The 16,624-nt window shown below is 39.7% G+C and overlaps 1 protein-coding gene across 1 annotated transcript in view; it reads right to left on the bottom strand.

Moving 5' to 3' along the window:
- Positions 1–16,624, bottom strand: part of LOC140733635 (intron Large complex component GCFC2-like) — a 42,088-nt gene that overhangs the window by 16,014 nt on the left and 9,450 nt on the right. Inside the window, exons 4-12 of the mRNA XM_073057236.1 lie at positions 15,533–15,694; positions 12,767–12,988; positions 9,680–9,786; positions 7,703–7,821; positions 6,629–6,815; positions 4,026–4,149; positions 3,202–3,271; positions 2,992–3,107; positions 445–644 (exon numbers count right to left, since the gene is read on the bottom strand). Coding sequence (XP_072913337.1) covers positions 445–644; positions 2,992–3,107; positions 3,202–3,271; positions 4,026–4,149; positions 6,629–6,815; positions 7,703–7,821; positions 9,680–9,786; positions 12,767–12,988; positions 15,533–15,694 — 1,307 coding nt within the window. The remainder of the gene's footprint in view (positions 1–444; positions 645–2,991; positions 3,108–3,201; positions 3,272–4,025; positions 4,150–6,628; positions 6,816–7,702; positions 7,822–9,679; positions 9,787–12,766; positions 12,989–15,532; positions 15,695–16,624) is intronic.

Here is a 16,624-nt window from a genome sequence, read left to right as displayed (position 1 = left end):
AGTTAATTGCTCATTTGTTTCTCTTACAGTATTCCTTCTAAAAATAAGAATGCACCAATCATTGCGTGTTCCTACCAGGATAGGTCAGGGTTGTTGGAAGGAGAGGGGGCCATTACTTCAAAAACTTTGCCCTGGTACCATTAATGATATAAAAGCACAATCTATGGAGAAAAAGCTAACACAATAGATCAATAAACTCAAAATGCATCATGCATGATTCCTAGGAGGCATCAGACAAAATCCCACCCAACTTTGATACCATAATCAACCAGAGCATGTGTGCAAAGTATACAGGGATACATACAGAGCTTTCTATCACAAGACATAGGTTCCACGCCTATACGACTGCCTAGCTTACAATGAAGATTTGTCATCCAGTTGGTGATGACAACATTTACTGCATTGCCCCCCCCCCAGAAATTCTATGAATAATTCAATTCTTACTTTAAGAGGATTCCAGCTGATTAGCTGCAAACGAACTAAAGGATTCATGATTTTTTGAAGACAGAGTCCAATATAAGCATCATAATATGAATCAGGAAATTTCTCCCGCCACAGCCTAAACTTGGCAAAAACTCTGTCAACACTGCAGAAGTCTTCCTGTACATCACTGAAAATTTTCCTGGCTTCCTTCAGAATGTGTTCTGAAATCACAAAAGTGTTTGCTTAGATAAGAACCCCCTACAGAGTTAAAACATAAAAGCCTCATTCACAGTTCAAAGCTTAAAAGATCAAAGCCATGTTTAAAACCCCATGTAGGATGTGGTAAAAATACTGGCAGATGAGCAGCTGGGTAACTCCTGTCAATGCTGATAATAACAAGCATTCAGAAGCTTATTTTAATGCACTGAAATCTTACTTCAGTCCCTTCAGGAATCAGCTGTAAGATATAATTTCAAAAAGCAAGACAAATGAAAGTCTAAACTAACATGTCACAGCATCACATTAAAAGATCCTTACTAGAGTCATAAAACACCACAGTACAGAAACTGGCCCTTCATCCCTTCTAACCAGTGCCGAACCTTTAATCTGCCTAGTCCCATTGACCTACACCCAATCACAGCCCTCCATACCCATCTTGTCCATGTAACCTATCCAAATTTCTTTTACATGGCGAAATCAACCTTGCATCCACAACTTGTGTTGACAGCTTGTTCCACACTCACCACCCTCCAAGTGAAGCAGATCCCCCTCAGGTTCCTATTAAACATTTTACCTTTCACCCTTAACCCATGACCTCTAGTTGTAGTCTCACCTAACCTCAGTGGAAAAAGTCTGCTTGCATTTACCTTCTCTATACCCGTCATAATTTTATACACCTCTATCAAATGTCCCCTCAATCTTCTAATGTTCCAGGGAATAAAGTGTCTAACTGATTCAACCTTTCCCTATAACTCGGGTTCTCAAGTCCTGGCAACATCCTTGTAAATCTTCTCTGCACTTTTTCAATCTTATTTACATCTTTCCTGTAGATGACCAAAACTGCACCCCATACTCCAAATAAAACCTCACTAACTCCTTATACAATTTCAACATAACATCCCAATTCCAGTACTCTGTACATTGATTTATGAAGCCCAATGTGCCAAAAGCTTTCTTTACAACCCTATCTACCTGTGACACCACTTTCAAGGAATAATGGATTTGTATGCCCAGATCACTTTGTTTTACCTCATTTCTCAGTGCCATAGCTCTCACCGTGTAAGATCTATCCTGGTGGTTTCTCCCAAAGTGCAAAGCTTTACACTTAACTGTAATAAATTCCCTCTGCCATTTTTCAGCCCATTTTCCCATCTGGACCAGATCCCATTGCAAGCTTAGATAGTGCTCCTCACTATCCACTACATCTGCAAATGTGTTGATCCAGTTTATCACATTATCATCCAGATCACTGAAATAGATGACAAACAAGAAAGGACCCAGCAACGACCCCTGTGGCACACCAGTAACCACAGGTCTCCTTCGAAGCCAAAGTCTAATCCAATTTACCACCTCATCTTGAATGCCAAGCGACTGAATGTTCTTAGAACCATAGAACACGACAGCACAGAGAACAGGCCATTCAGCCCTTCTAGTACGTGCCGAAACTTTATTCTGCTAGTCCCATTGACCTGCACCCAGTCCATAACCCTCCAGACCTCCCCCATCCATGTATCTATCCAATTTATTCTTAAAACCTCCCATGTGAAATCTTGTCAAAGGCCTTGCTAAAGTCCATGTAGACAACTTCCATTCCTTGCCTTCATTAACTTTCCTGGTAACTACCTCGAAAAATGCTATAAGATTGCTTCAACATGACCTTCCATGCACAAAGCCATGTGGACTATTCCTAATCAGTTTCTGTCTTTCCAAATACATATATATCCAGTCCCTTAGAATATCTTCCAAAACCCTTCCCACTACAGATGTCAGGCTCATTGGCTTCTTCTTCTTTTCTTTCTTAAACAACAGAACAACATTAGCTATCCTCCAATCCTCCGGCACCTGACCCATGGATAATGAATGTGGCAACACAGGTAGATAACATGGTTAGAAAGTCACTAGTATTAGTCAGGGCACTGAATATAGAGTGGGGAGTTTATGCAACAACTTTATAAAACCTTGGACGTGAGAGATTACTCTGGCCAGTGCTGATACTGCTTTAGTTAACCAGAGGTTAAATGATTACCTATAAAACTTCAAGTTACAGAGTAGAAGTACCCAGAGCAAATTGCTAGTCCTTCTGTATATTTCTGTCAATACTGTATTGTTGCAGGCACAAGGTGATGCCTTGTGATAATGGGCTATAGATTTCACAGGGGAAAATAACGATAAAATCTCGTGTGTGTATTTACATATTATATGTACAAACTAACATATCCATATCTATGAATACAAAATACTGTTACACAAGGTATTTTGTCCACTAATCGTGCAGAAACATTATATGTGTTTCATTAAAATGGAAAATAAAGTGAAAAGTTTTGTCGTGCACATGTCAGATAAGAATACCTTCTTTAGTATGGAACTCAGATACATCGCCTGGAGATATTTCATCATCACTGGACATCCCTTTGTGATGGTCTGCTTCCTTGCCTGCCACCTTTCTTAAGTGTTCCCTATGAGCCCTATGCAATAAAAGTATACATGCAAAATTAATTATTTCTCAGTGAACACTGCCTAATCAACTTCGGATAAGTAATAGATTTACAGGTTTATTACCTTCTTGCTTCTCGTTTTTCAATGCACTGTTGTTTGGTTTTGACACCGTCTTTGTCAATGTCCACTTTGTCTGTAGAAATGAGAATTGAGATTTGCCCAATGAATCATTAAGTGATGCTTATCACAAGTAATGTGACAATACTGAGATTTCTAAATAATAATTCGTTTTAAACTTAATTTATGCCTTCACTATTCCATAGATTCTGTCATAATCCACAAGAACAATGCATTAAATAAATAAATACAAAGAAATAAAAGCAGAATTGTGGCTTTTTGCATTGTCAGCATTTTTGGACCATACTGAAATATTAATATATTTGCTGCTGGAGTTTATAACCGCCAAGGATTAAATGATTTGTTTGAAATTTACTTAAAATTATAAGGTGTGTAAGATGATGAGAGGCATTGATCGTGTGGATAGTCAGAGGCTTTTTCCCAGGGCGGAAGTGGCTAGCACGAGAGGGCCCAGTTTTAAGGTGCTTGGAAGTAGGTACAGAGAAGATATCAGGGGTAAGTTTTTTTTACGCAGAGAGTGGTGAGTGCGTGGAATGGGCTGCCGGCAACGGTGGTGGAGGCGGATACGATAGGCTCTTTTAAGAGACTCCTGGACAGGGATATGGAGCTCAGAAAAATAGAGGGCTATTGGTAACCCTAGGTAATTTCTTAGGTAAAGACATGTTCAGCACAGCCTTGTGGGCCAAAGGGCCTGTACTGTGCGTAGGTTTTCTATGTTTCTAAAATAATCAACCAAATCAAATGTCAACTGTAAAGCCTGATTTAAAGATGAGCCAAACAAAAAGTTAATGGTAAATGATTAAACTAACTTGACAGCTGCCAGATATCAGATGATTCATCTTGAATATCATCCTGTCTGCGTTGCAAAAGTTTTCTTGCCTGCTCCTGCAGTAACTGATGCATTTCATACTCCAGTTCATTGATGAGATGTATCTAGAAGAAATTACTTCAGTAAATTCCTTTCCTCTCTACTGCACAGATGGAATTATGCTGCACAATGCTGTTGCTGTACTGTTTCTTGAATTTTATAGTCATATACAGAATTTCAATATTCTTGCGTGCACGCGCACACACACACACACACACACACAAATAAGAAATATCAGTGCTGGAAAATGTACAGCTTTTATTTTCTGAAATTTAAAACACAAGCATCAATAACTTTAATTTCTATTTTAAACTTCCTGCCATCAGATTTCTGAATACTTTAAGATCACTACCTTATTATTCATCTATTGTGCTATTTATTTATTTTTATAACTTACAGAATTTTTTTCATTATATACGTGAGTGATAATAAACCTGATTCGGATTGTGCATCGGTGTTCAGTTAAAGACTGAGTCTCTGAGTACAGAAACAACCCCTTTTGGCCGATTGTGAACATACCAGCGTGTCCCTTTTATACTAACCCATTTTCATTACATCTGTAACCCAGTATGTACTGGCAATTCAAGTGCTTCCCTAGATACTTCTTAAATTTTGCAGAATTTCTGTCTCCACCTCACACTCAGATAGTTCTTTCCAGATTCTAACCACCTTCTGTTTTTCTTCCAATCCCCTCGAAATCTCTTATCTGTACCCCAAACCAATCCTCTCTAGTACTAATCATCTCTTTTGGGGAAAAGTTTCTTATTACCCTATATACAGTTCTCATACTTTTGTATATCGCCATCAGGTCTCCCCTCAATCTCCTTTGTTCCAAGGAAGATCCATCTCTAAGGCACCTTGGACTTGTACACCAATATTCCTCCATTCTTTGGTACTCCCGAAGGCCCATTCATTCATTAAAAATGTTACCTATCTCAGAAATCCTGTGCATATGGGCCACTCATTTGTGCTGGCAATGGCAAAGGCTTGTAATGAATCTGAAGAAAAGTCCAAGGTTCCGAATGAGGAAATCTCTCATGAGGAATATCCTGTAACGCTTCAAAGTACAATGTTGGTCCGACCATGAGTTGCCAAATTCCACTGCAGTCACACCTCACACAAAGGATAACAGAACTGAATCACCCTAGCCCTAGATTGTCGTTGCACGAGTTCCTCAGGACAACTTCCAAGGCCCAACTATCTTCAGCTACTTCAACTATCACCTTCCTTTGATTATTGCAGCAGAAGTGAGGGGCTTTGCTAACGATTGAACAAGGTTCAAATTCTACATGCAACACCTCACACAAATCAAGCATCCATTTGCATGCAATAAATCTATGAATTCCTGCTGTGATGAATTGACATTAAGGTCAACTTCGGTCTTCCTTTGTGTGAGGTACGACTCCAATTATTAGAGAGCTCCTGCTCTGATATGTGCTGATGAATGGCAAGTAGTGCCAAACAACGACCCTCAACAAGAGAGTTGATCCACCTAGCTTAGCACTGACATGACTCAATCTCCTACCATCAATGTCAGAGAGACAGACATACTTTATTGATCCCGAGGGAAATTGGGTTTCGTTACAGTCGCACCAACCAAGAATAGAGTAGAAATATAGCAATATAAAACCATAAATAATTAAATAATAATAAGTAAATAATGCCAAGTGGAAATTAGTCCAGGACCAGCCTATTGGCTCAGGGTGTCTGACACTCCGAGGGAGGAGTTGTAAAGTTTGATGGCCACAGTTTACAACTAGACAAAAACTCAACTGGAACACTCACTGGATATGGGAGCAAGTAACAAGCTGGCTGACTTGTGGCTAGAACTCCTAACACTGTGAAGCTCCAAAGCCACTGCACTACATGCAAGTCAAGACCATGACAGAATGCACTCCATTTGCCTGAATCACAGTTCAAACAACACTTGAAAAAACTGAAACCAAATGGGAGAAACCAGCCTGGATGAATCCAATCCATCATCCAAACCATCACCATCCGAGAACTACGCAAATTCAAGATGGTGTGTTCACAGAAGGTGCATAGCATTTCCATCCATTTCTGTTTTCTTTTTGCAGAGCTCTACATTAACTCAGTTACCGTAATGCAAAATGACTCGTATTTCATATAGTCAATCTAACTCAGTGGGTGAGCTAGGTTACAACAGATTACTCATGATACCTCTTAAATGAAAGGAACTTAATTTCTTTTTAACCATCTTGGTTTCAATCCTATAATCCCCACTGAAGTTAATGATTTGCAGATCCTGCACCACCAGGAGTCCAACAATGTCTGAATAAATTCTGAATTTACAAGTTTGGCTAAACATGCTCAGAAGACTGAGACATGTTGGCATTTAAGAAGGTAAATGCCAATGGTTCCATTCTTGTAATATAGACAAGCTGGTCTAAATCTGAGAGCTTGTCTGTGTTCCCTTAGTTTGGATTCAGAATATTATTAAAATGAAAGGTTTATTGATTATAAGATAGATCAAGTCACAAAATATTTTTGAAAAACACCGGTCCTTTTAGTTCATTCTTGTACCTTTTCATTGAAGCAGTTGACGAGATTTTTAACATAGGTTCGCATTTCTTGATAAAATCGGTATCGAATACCAGAGTCAGAAACGGCTTCCAGATGTTCAATTGTACATCGTGAACTCTCAGCAGTTTCTTGGATCTTCTCCTGTTCACGATGATGGGAGTGGTGAACTTCTTGCAAGGATTCCAATCTGAAGAAAAGTTACCATATCATTCACAACTCAGTTTAGAAATCAAGTTAAAAAGCAGAAAATCCAATAAAAGCATAATAATCAGTGACTAACTTTGACCTCATAGCCCATACACTTAGTAAATTAAATTGGCAAATTTAACAGGAAGGAGATAAGATTTTAACTTTTCCCTCAATGACAGCAAAACACAAGAGCTGGCCACTAACTTCAGTGAGGGTGACAGTGCTAATTCATCTGTCTACATGAACGGTCTGAGGTCAAGAGGGTGCAGAGCTTCAACTTTCCGGGAGTGAACATCAACAACCTGTCCAGGTCCAACTACCCTGCCTTATTTAAACAGCCAGCAACTCAGCGGACCAGGCAGCATCTATGGAAAAGAGTCAACAGTCAACGTCTCCAGCTGAAACCCTGAATCAGGACTGGAAAAAAAGGTGAGAATTCAGACTAAGAATTGTGTGTGTGTGTTGCTTTGATTTTCAGCATCTTCAGATTTTTAAAAAATTGAGCACAATTAAAGAACCCACCCACCTTCTCTCTTCTCCCTTCCCCCATCAAGCAGAAGATGGGTAAGTCTGGCCACACATTTCACTATCAAGCACAGCTTCTATCCCACTGTTATAAAACTACTGAATGGTACTCTAGTACCATACGATGGACTCTTGACCTCAAACTCTACCTTGATCAATATCATCAACTTGCACTGCACGTTTCCTGCAACTGCTGCACTTCATCCTCCACCGTTTTTACTTTACCTTGTACTCCCTTGGTGCAGTGATATAATGCATTGATCTGTATGAATGGTACAGACAAATTTATCACTGTACCTCAGAACATGTGACAATAATATACCATTTTTCCCAATTTAAAATGCAAACTTTATAGCCTACCTATTGACTAATCGCTTTTTGACAGTTTCAAAGTTGACTGGTGACAGTTTCTTCAGGTTGTCCAAAATCTTATTCACAATGAGTGTATTTGGCCGGCTAACTGTCTCAGTAAAGTGTGGCTGAAAAAAAGTAATATGTATTAAGATAAAACTAATATGCATTAAGGTGATTTTTTTAAACAGGTGAACAGCAATACTACTTCTGCAATTATATTTTATGTGTAACATCATCTGTACATGCTTACCACTACAACTGGATTAGTGGAATGATAACTCCAAAAAAAAATGTTGACAGTTCAAAATGAATTGGCATTCAATTATATCTACCATCAAGCATGGGAACACCACCACCTTGAGGTTCCCATCATCATTTAGAGTTGGATATGGTCTATCTTTTATTGTGGCTATGTCTAAATCCTGGAATTCTCTACCCAATAACAGCACTGTGAGTGTCCCTTCACCTGAGCGACCGCAGCATTTCAAGACAGCAACTTGCAACCACTTCCTCCCCAGCAATTAGAGATGAGCAATGTTTATGAAATGCTAGTCTTGCCAGCAACATTCTATTTCCCTCAGGTCTCTGAATTCACTGAGGGAAGCACTACCTACTGCCTGTTGGATTAGAATGAAGAATTGTTATTCTTCTTGTAGTTTGCATAACCACATAATCATGTAACTGTTCAGTAAATTTTCAATCATTGTACAGCTGATTCTGTAATTTATAGAGGCTTCTTAGTTTTTCTGCAGCTGTGTCACGCCACCAGAATTTGGCCATTCCTCCGTTCATTCTTTGTTCCTGCAACACTTAATAAAATGGCTGTAACTAAATTTAATGTCTCGTTCTTGACTTCTGAAGAATGTCTGGATCAATACCACCAGATCCAATGCAGGACACACAAAAAACAGTGATAAATGGAAAGCAGTGAGGCATGATATCCAACTGATTTCAGTTGCGATTGTACCCTGTATGGCATTATTTCGTATTTTCTCATGACACAGAAAAAGGACATTCAGCACAGAATCCATGACAGCTCCCAGGGTAGTTCTATCAACCCAATTCCTCTACAGTCACCCACTCTCACTTCAATGTCAATTAACTCTACCCCAATCCTCTTGCAACCCATGGGATCATATCCAGCAAACAATTAACTTATTCTTAGGTGAGAAAGCAAGGTTCAGAGAACTAACATGTTACCCTGCTGAATTTAAACCTGTAAAAACATAGAAAATCACAGAATCATACAGTACAGAACTAGAACCTTTGGCCTATTGAGTTAGTACCAGCCCTCAATCATCTATTTACGACTAATCCTGCATTAATCCCACTTTATTCTTCTTATTTTTTCCATCAACTCCTCTCAGCATCTACCACTCACCTACAGACCACGGACAATTTCCAGTGGCCAATTAAGTTAGCAACCCACACATTTCTGGGATGTGGGTGAAGACTGGAGCATCCAGAGGCAATCCATATGGTCACAGGGACAATCGGTAAACAAAGAAACACACACATGCACACACTCGCGCGCGCGCACACACACACACACACACACCCCCCCCCCCCCCCCCCACCAACCCCCCAACATGGCAGAACTGAACCCAGGTCACTGGAGCTGAGAAGCAGCTACCCCACTAGTTGTGCCACTGTGCAGCTCCAGTTCCGAAAGATTACACATATTTGAGGGCAAGTGTGTGGTGCAGAGATAGAGTTTTGATACATTCATCTTTACAATTAATATTCTACAAAGGATTTCCTGCACGCAAAAAAACAGTATAGTTCATCTATTCAGCTATGTGAAAATCCTCCATTTTATTCTAGTTGTCTCTGTGCGAATTGGCATGGAGAGCAAGTTAAAAAGTCTTTTCCTTTGAGACCTCATAAATAGCATTATTTTGCACTTTGTACAACAAGGCAAGGAATATGTTCTAACAAAGTCCATTCTTAGAAACCGAAGATTACAAATGCAGCAATTCATACCGAAAACACTTTTACTCTTTTGGTTTGTTGCTGTTCCCATAATAGCTGATCATCATCGTCATCTTCTCCTCCACTTTCTATACTCCCACTCTCACTTTCATTTACTCCTGAAAGTACAAAATATCATGGTTGACTATAGGTTATACGAATATAAAAACATTGGCCAAGGCAAATTTGACCCTGATCCACTGTTCAATCAAATCAGAGATAAACTTTCACATGAACTTAAGCTCCTGTCTCCTCGCAATATTTCTCAATTTTTTGCTGCCTGAAGTCCACTGACATTATGAACACGTTCACTGACAAACTGATCCACAACCCGTGGGATAGGGAATTCCAACAATTCACAACCCAAGAAGTGATGAAATAGTCATCCATCTCAATCGTAATTCTGAGGCCGTGACCTTAATTCTAGGTGGACACCCCAGTGGAACTAATTACTCAGCACCAACAGAGTCAAACTCTCTTAAGAATTCTATGTATTCCACCAAGACTTCTGTTGCTCTAAACTAGAAGATTTAAACTCATTTTCTCATTCCTTCTCATCCCAGGAATCAATCTGTTAAAATCTATCTTACTTCCTTGAATAAAATTAAAGCCTTCCTTTTCAGACAATAAATGTGCTCTTTGTTCATATCCTGAGAAAAAAATAATTCAACAATAATGAATGGAATTTTGAAATATAGCAAAGATAAACAGCAAACATCAGTGCAAGGTAAATTTCCAGATAATATAAATACAGTAAAATTCTGATTATTCAGAAATCTCAATAGTTCAACATCTAGTCATACAGTATTTCCCATGCTCCCTACAGACACACTATAGCCCCATTTCCTATACTTCTTTTGACTCAACAAGACACTGGTGCATGTTCTCTCTTCTGATTAGCCAGGGCTCTGATTTCCATTCCCCCTTCTACACACTCACTTCAATCACTCTTTAAACTTTCAAGTTAATTGAGTAATTTATTATAAATGACAACATCCAAAAAGTGAATTAATACAAGTGTTCATTATTGATATACAAAAAATCCAATAGTCTGTAACATCTGTCCCAAGTATGATGGATTATAGGAATTTTACTGTAGAGGATCCCATACCAACAGCACCACCTCAATTCAGGAATCAAAAAGACTTGGCCATTTACAACTTGCTCCAGTTTTGGAACAGAACTAGGTAGTATGATGAACTAGACATCACTTACTTTTTCGATAACTTTAAAAATTTATAAAAGCCAATATTGCAAAACACTTTTGTAGGGCTGGATTCCACATTTGTGCCTGCACTGGGCTGCGTCTCTCACCACAGAACCCACTGTCACTAGTTGAATGGAATCAGAGAACCCTACAACATATAAAGAAGTCATTTAGCTCATTTTAGTGGTGTCAGTTCTTTGAAGGGCTATCCAATCAATCAACCACCCCTGCATTTCTCCTCTCTGCAAATCTTCTATTTTCATATCTCAAGAGAATTTTAATATTATTAATTTCTCCCGTTATGTCATTTAACACATTTCAAACCATGAGCTGTTGCATCAAATAAATTCTCAATTCATCTTGAGCCTTTTTGCCTGGTATCTGAAAACTACCCTGGGAACCCCTCTGCAATAGCTTCCACTCAGATATAGTTTGCAAATGTTTTGAGAATCATAATTAAACAACACTTTTGGATGCACTAGAGTGAAAAAGTTGCAGCCATAATGGTCAATGTGCAACCACTAACAGGAAGTGCATCCACGTTATACCTAGTTGCATTTGAAATGAAATCCTCAAGAAACGATTAAGATGTTACTTGACAATCTGTTATGGATGGTCAAAACATCAGCTTTTTCAGAGTTATAGATTTGCAAATTGTTAATGAATAATCAGGTTATTGATATGGATAGCTGCACATCAGAGCTCAGAACCAGAGGATTAATTATTAATTTTGTTTGATGAAATAATCGCAGGAAACAAATTTCAGGGACTGTATGGTCAACTGCTTATAGGACCAAGCACTGTGCATTTTCTTGGCACTCTACATCTTCGAAGTTACTTAACTGGCTGACAGTCAAGAGAGTCATCATGTAAATCCGAGTGGAAACACAAAGGAGTACCTTTGCTTCATCTGCTGTAACAGCCAGGATCTCCTATTGATATTTAATTCCACTTTCCACAGACTCCTCTACTGCCTCGTTGAGGCCAGAAGCTGAATGGAGGAGCAACACCTCATATTTCATTTTGGTAGCTTCCAATCTGACAGTATCAAGGGTGATTTCTCTAACTTCCTCTAACCATTCCTTTCTGTTCACCCTTCTCCCTTGGTTTTCCTTACCCCTCTGGCCCCTTTAACCCTTTCCTCTCCCATCCCCTGCCCTCATGATCTGCTCATCACCTCCACCTCCTCCTCCTAGTTTATCACATCCTTCCCTTTATTCCATCGTCTGTTGTCGTTTTCTATCAGATTCCTTTTTCAGCATTTATTACCTCCCAGTTTCTCACGTAAATTCCCTTCTCCCTCCCCCATCTTACCTGGATTTATCTAACACTTGTTAGCTCATGCTCTTCTCCCACCCACTGCTTCACCCTTTTATTCTGGTCTCTACCGCCTTTCTTTCCAGCCCCAAAGGGTCTCGGCCCAAAATGTTGACTGTTCATTTCCCTGCAGTGATGTTGCCTGACCTGCTGAGCTCCTCCAGTGTTGAGTATGTCTCATGTAAAATCCAAGTTCTATTTATTTAACAGCACACACAAAATGCTGGTGGAACACACAGGCCAGGCAGCATCTATAAGGAGAAGCACTGTTGACGTTTCGGGCCGAGACCCTTCGTCAGGACTAACTGAAAGGAAAGATAGTAAGAGATTTGAGATTTTTTTTTTGAAAAATTTGAGATCTTTCAAATCTTTCAGTTAGTCCTGACGAAGGGTCTCGGCCCGAAACGTCGACAGTGCTTCTCCTTATAGATGCTGCCTGGCCTGCTGTGTTCCACCAGCATTTTGTGTGTGTTGTTGTTTGAATTTCCAGCATCTGCAGATTTCCTCATGTTTTCTATTTATTTAACTGGCTTTACAGCTTTTAAGTATGCCACCATGGTAAATTGAAGTCCTACCAATTTCTTTTGCCATTTTCTGCCTTTGCGTTTTCAGTGCTTTGGTGAAGTGTATCCGCTTCTCATCGTCATCAAGTTCCTCATCGCTAGTTAGAAGCTCTTCATCAGGGACTGAAGTATCATCTCTTGCTAACGAGTGAAGAGGTATGAAGTCAGCTTGAGCTCTGGCCAACTGGCGCTTTCTACGGGCAGCCTTTATGTATCTAGCGTCTGGTATCTCACCTGCACTGAACAGAAATTAACAGTGTGGTCAAGAACTGATGCAATGTATAAAGTCCAAAGTGTAGCATTTCACAGCTAAGAAAATTCAACTTCAACTTCCATTCTTCTATAGAAGTTAGTTAAAGTCTGTCCTGAGCCTTATAGGCTCATCAAGGCAGTGCTTATGCCAGTTTCTGTAGAGTGAGGCGACTGAGAGTACGAGACTTCCCCCCCCTCCCCCCCCCCCGGATAGGATGCCAGTCTATTGCAACAACTTTAGAAGAATGTGACTTATTTTATTTGGTTCAAGATACAGTAAGATGTCAAGAATTATACAACCTGATGACAAAAACACTTCAGTAATTTACGTTCATCTGATAATAGAGAAAAAATAACTTGCATTTCTGTGCTGTCTTTAACACTGACATGAAGCCAAAAGGAGGACACATTACAGCAGATGCCAACATAACCTCAGAATGTCTCAAATTGCTTCAGACAATGAAACACTTATGAAGTACAGTATTGTAATAATTCAGTCAGCTGGTACACAGAGTCATAAAACACTACAGCAGAGAAACAGACCTTTCATCCCACCTAGTCTGTGCTGAACCATTTAAACTGCCTAGACCCATCAACCTGCACCCGGGCCAAAGCCCTCTATACCCCACCTATCCATGTACCTATCCAAACTTAAGAGTCATAGAAAATGACTCATTTCCTCACTGCAATTTTCCATAAGTACCTTGCTTTCCTGGATTTGGATTCTTGCATGTGGAAACCTTCTTTCTGTAACAATTCTGTCCAACTCACATAGTGTGAAAGACTTCTCAAGCACTTATAAATTCTCCCCTTTTTAAAGCTCAACTTTAAATGTATTCTAAAACTAAAGTTGAATTCTAGAGGCGAGATTCAAATTATTATTCTTGACATTTTGGTGGGTCTCATCAGCAAGAACGACGAGTCAGCTTACAGAGAGGAGATGCAGCGGCTAACGGACTGGTGCAGAGCCAACAACCTGTCTCTTAATGTGAACAAAAGAGATGGTTGTTGACTTCAGGAGGGCATGGAGCGTCCACTCCCTGCTGAACATCGATGGCTCCTTGGCAGAGATCGTTAAGAGCACCAAATGTCTTGGTGTTCACCTGGCGGAGAATCTCACCTGCTCCCTCAACACCAGCTCCATAGCAAAGAAAGCCCAGCAGCATCTCTACTTTCTGCGAAGGCTGAGGAAAGTCCATCTCCGACCCCACATCCTCATCACATTCTACAGGGGTTGTATTGAGAGTATCCTGAGCAGCAGCATCACTGCCTGGTTCGGAAATTGCACCACCTGGGATTGCAAGACCCTGCACCGGATAGTGAGGTCAGCTGAGAAGATCATCGGGGTCTCACTTCCCGCCATCATGGATATTTACACTACACGCTACATCCACAAAGGAAACAACATTATGAAGGACCCTATGCACCCCTCATACAATCTCTTCTCCCTCCTGCCGTCTGGGAAAAGGCTCCGAAGCATTTGGGCTCTCACAACCAGACTATGTAACAGTTTCTTCCCCCAAGCTATCAGACTCCTCAATACCCGAAGCCTGGACTGACACCTTGCCCTACAGTCCTGTTTATTATTTATTGTAATGCCTGCAATGTTTTTGTGCACTTTACGCAGTCCTGTGTAGGTCTGTCGTCTAGTGTAGCTTTCTCTGTGTTGTTTTTTTACATAGTTCAGTCTAGTTTTTGTACTGTGTCATGTAACACCATGGTCCTGAAAAACATTGTCTCATTTTTACTATGTACTGTACCAGCAGTTATGGTCGAAATGGCAATAAAAGTGACTTGAATGTGTCCAAATACAACACTTGGCCATAAACTAGTAAAACTACATAATTTTACCAATTTCTGAACTTACATAAGTGAAAAATCAACATATTTGTAGTTGTTGAGCTCAGTCACATCAGCTCCAGGACATGGCTGCAGGAGTTCCTCATCAGCTGCTTCATTAATGGACCTTACATCCATTATAAAAATCTTTTTCTCTTATTCACTTCTTGTGCATCACTGAAGACCCAGCATTTATCATCAATTCCAAACTGCCCTTACAGGGCAAATGGTGAACCAGTGAAGATTTTGCTGATGAATATCGTCACACAGTGCTGTTGAGTAATTTAGACCACAATGAACAATGTACTTTCAGGTCAGGATAATGTGTGGCTTGGAGCATTCCTATGAGCCTGCCACCTTTCCTGGCAGCAGAGGGTATATGCCAGGTCAGTGATATCAGTAACTGGTCAGTGTGAGAGTTGCCGCAATGCATTTTAGCCTCAGTAAATATGGAGCACACTGGAGAGTTAAGGGATTCAAATAAGGTTCAGGATCCTGAGCACTGGAACAATGCACAAGCAAAGACAACGTTCAGCTGTACATCAAAAGAAAAGTGCAAAAGGTACCGCAGGCACTTGGCTGTTGTAAAGAGCAACAACCATGCAATTCCCTCTTTTCGTTTTACCAAAACAACAGCAGTAAAAATATTCATGACAAATAACATTCATGGTACTTGAGGTTCCAAACCTGATTGTGATTTATATCGGGCAACTCCCGATGTATTAGATTCATCAACTTCTGAAATAATTTCGTCTTCACTTTCTGTATGAATACCCGCAGTTTCTTCTTCCGATGAGTTCCCTTTTTGAGTTTTTGTTGGGATAAAATCTTGCCGATCTTTTGCATCAACTAAAATTGAACATAATATACATTGGTAACAAAACCTTTCAAAAACTGTCAAGTTAGATATTTTAGTAGGGTGAGCAAACATCAATTAGATTATTTTCTATGTGCAAATACTGGTTGGAATATCGTACACATTTTTAATCAGGAAAGATACAACAATTTCTATACCACCTGCTCAAAAGAGGCACAAGCAATCAACCCGCAAGGACCACATTTGAGCAGGTATTCGAGTGGTAACTTCTACACAAAGCTGGCTCCAAATGTGAACAAGCTTCACTGACAAAAAAAAATGTGACAGCCAGCTGACATTTAACCAATTTCCAAAACTATTTGTACAATCCTTTAAAATCATTTAGAAACAATTCAATAGTTAAACATTTTATGGTTTCAAAGTAATGGAATTTATGTTAGCTCAACTGTAAACATTTGTGAACTACTTGAGACTTAGAACCAGCTATTGTTCAACTGAAACAGCTGAGGGATTTGGGAGCTCCACGACCAGTTGTGCAGCAGTTGAACTTTTTGACATTCGCGAAGGGAATCATACGGAAACAGAGCAGAAGAGTAAATGGGACAAAATAAATATTGTTGCACAGTAAGATTTTCTCATATTTTTCTTTGATGGAGCTATTCAGCATATTGACACTATGGCAACTCTTGGAAGTAATCCCATCAAGTCAGTTTACACCATTTTCTCTCACAGGGATATGAAATCTACCTTGATTTTCCTACTATTCATCAACAAAGGGTAATTTACTGTATTCAGTAAAAACTGAAGGCACACACTCAGTGATTCATGAAGAGCTTCTTCCCCTCTGCCATCCACTTCTAAATGGACCCATGGACACTACCCCACTACTTCATTATTTCTGATTTTTGCAATGCTTACTTTAACTTAACTTTTTAATAAACTTATATATTGTTAATGTAACT

Source organism: Hemitrygon akajei, chromosome 9, assembly GCF_048418815.1.
Source record: "Hemitrygon akajei chromosome 9, sHemAka1.3, whole genome shotgun sequence".
Taxonomy (NCBI): domain Eukaryota; kingdom Metazoa; phylum Chordata; class Chondrichthyes; order Myliobatiformes; family Dasyatidae; genus Hemitrygon; species Hemitrygon akajei.
This window is presented reverse-complemented; position numbering and strand designations above follow the sequence as displayed.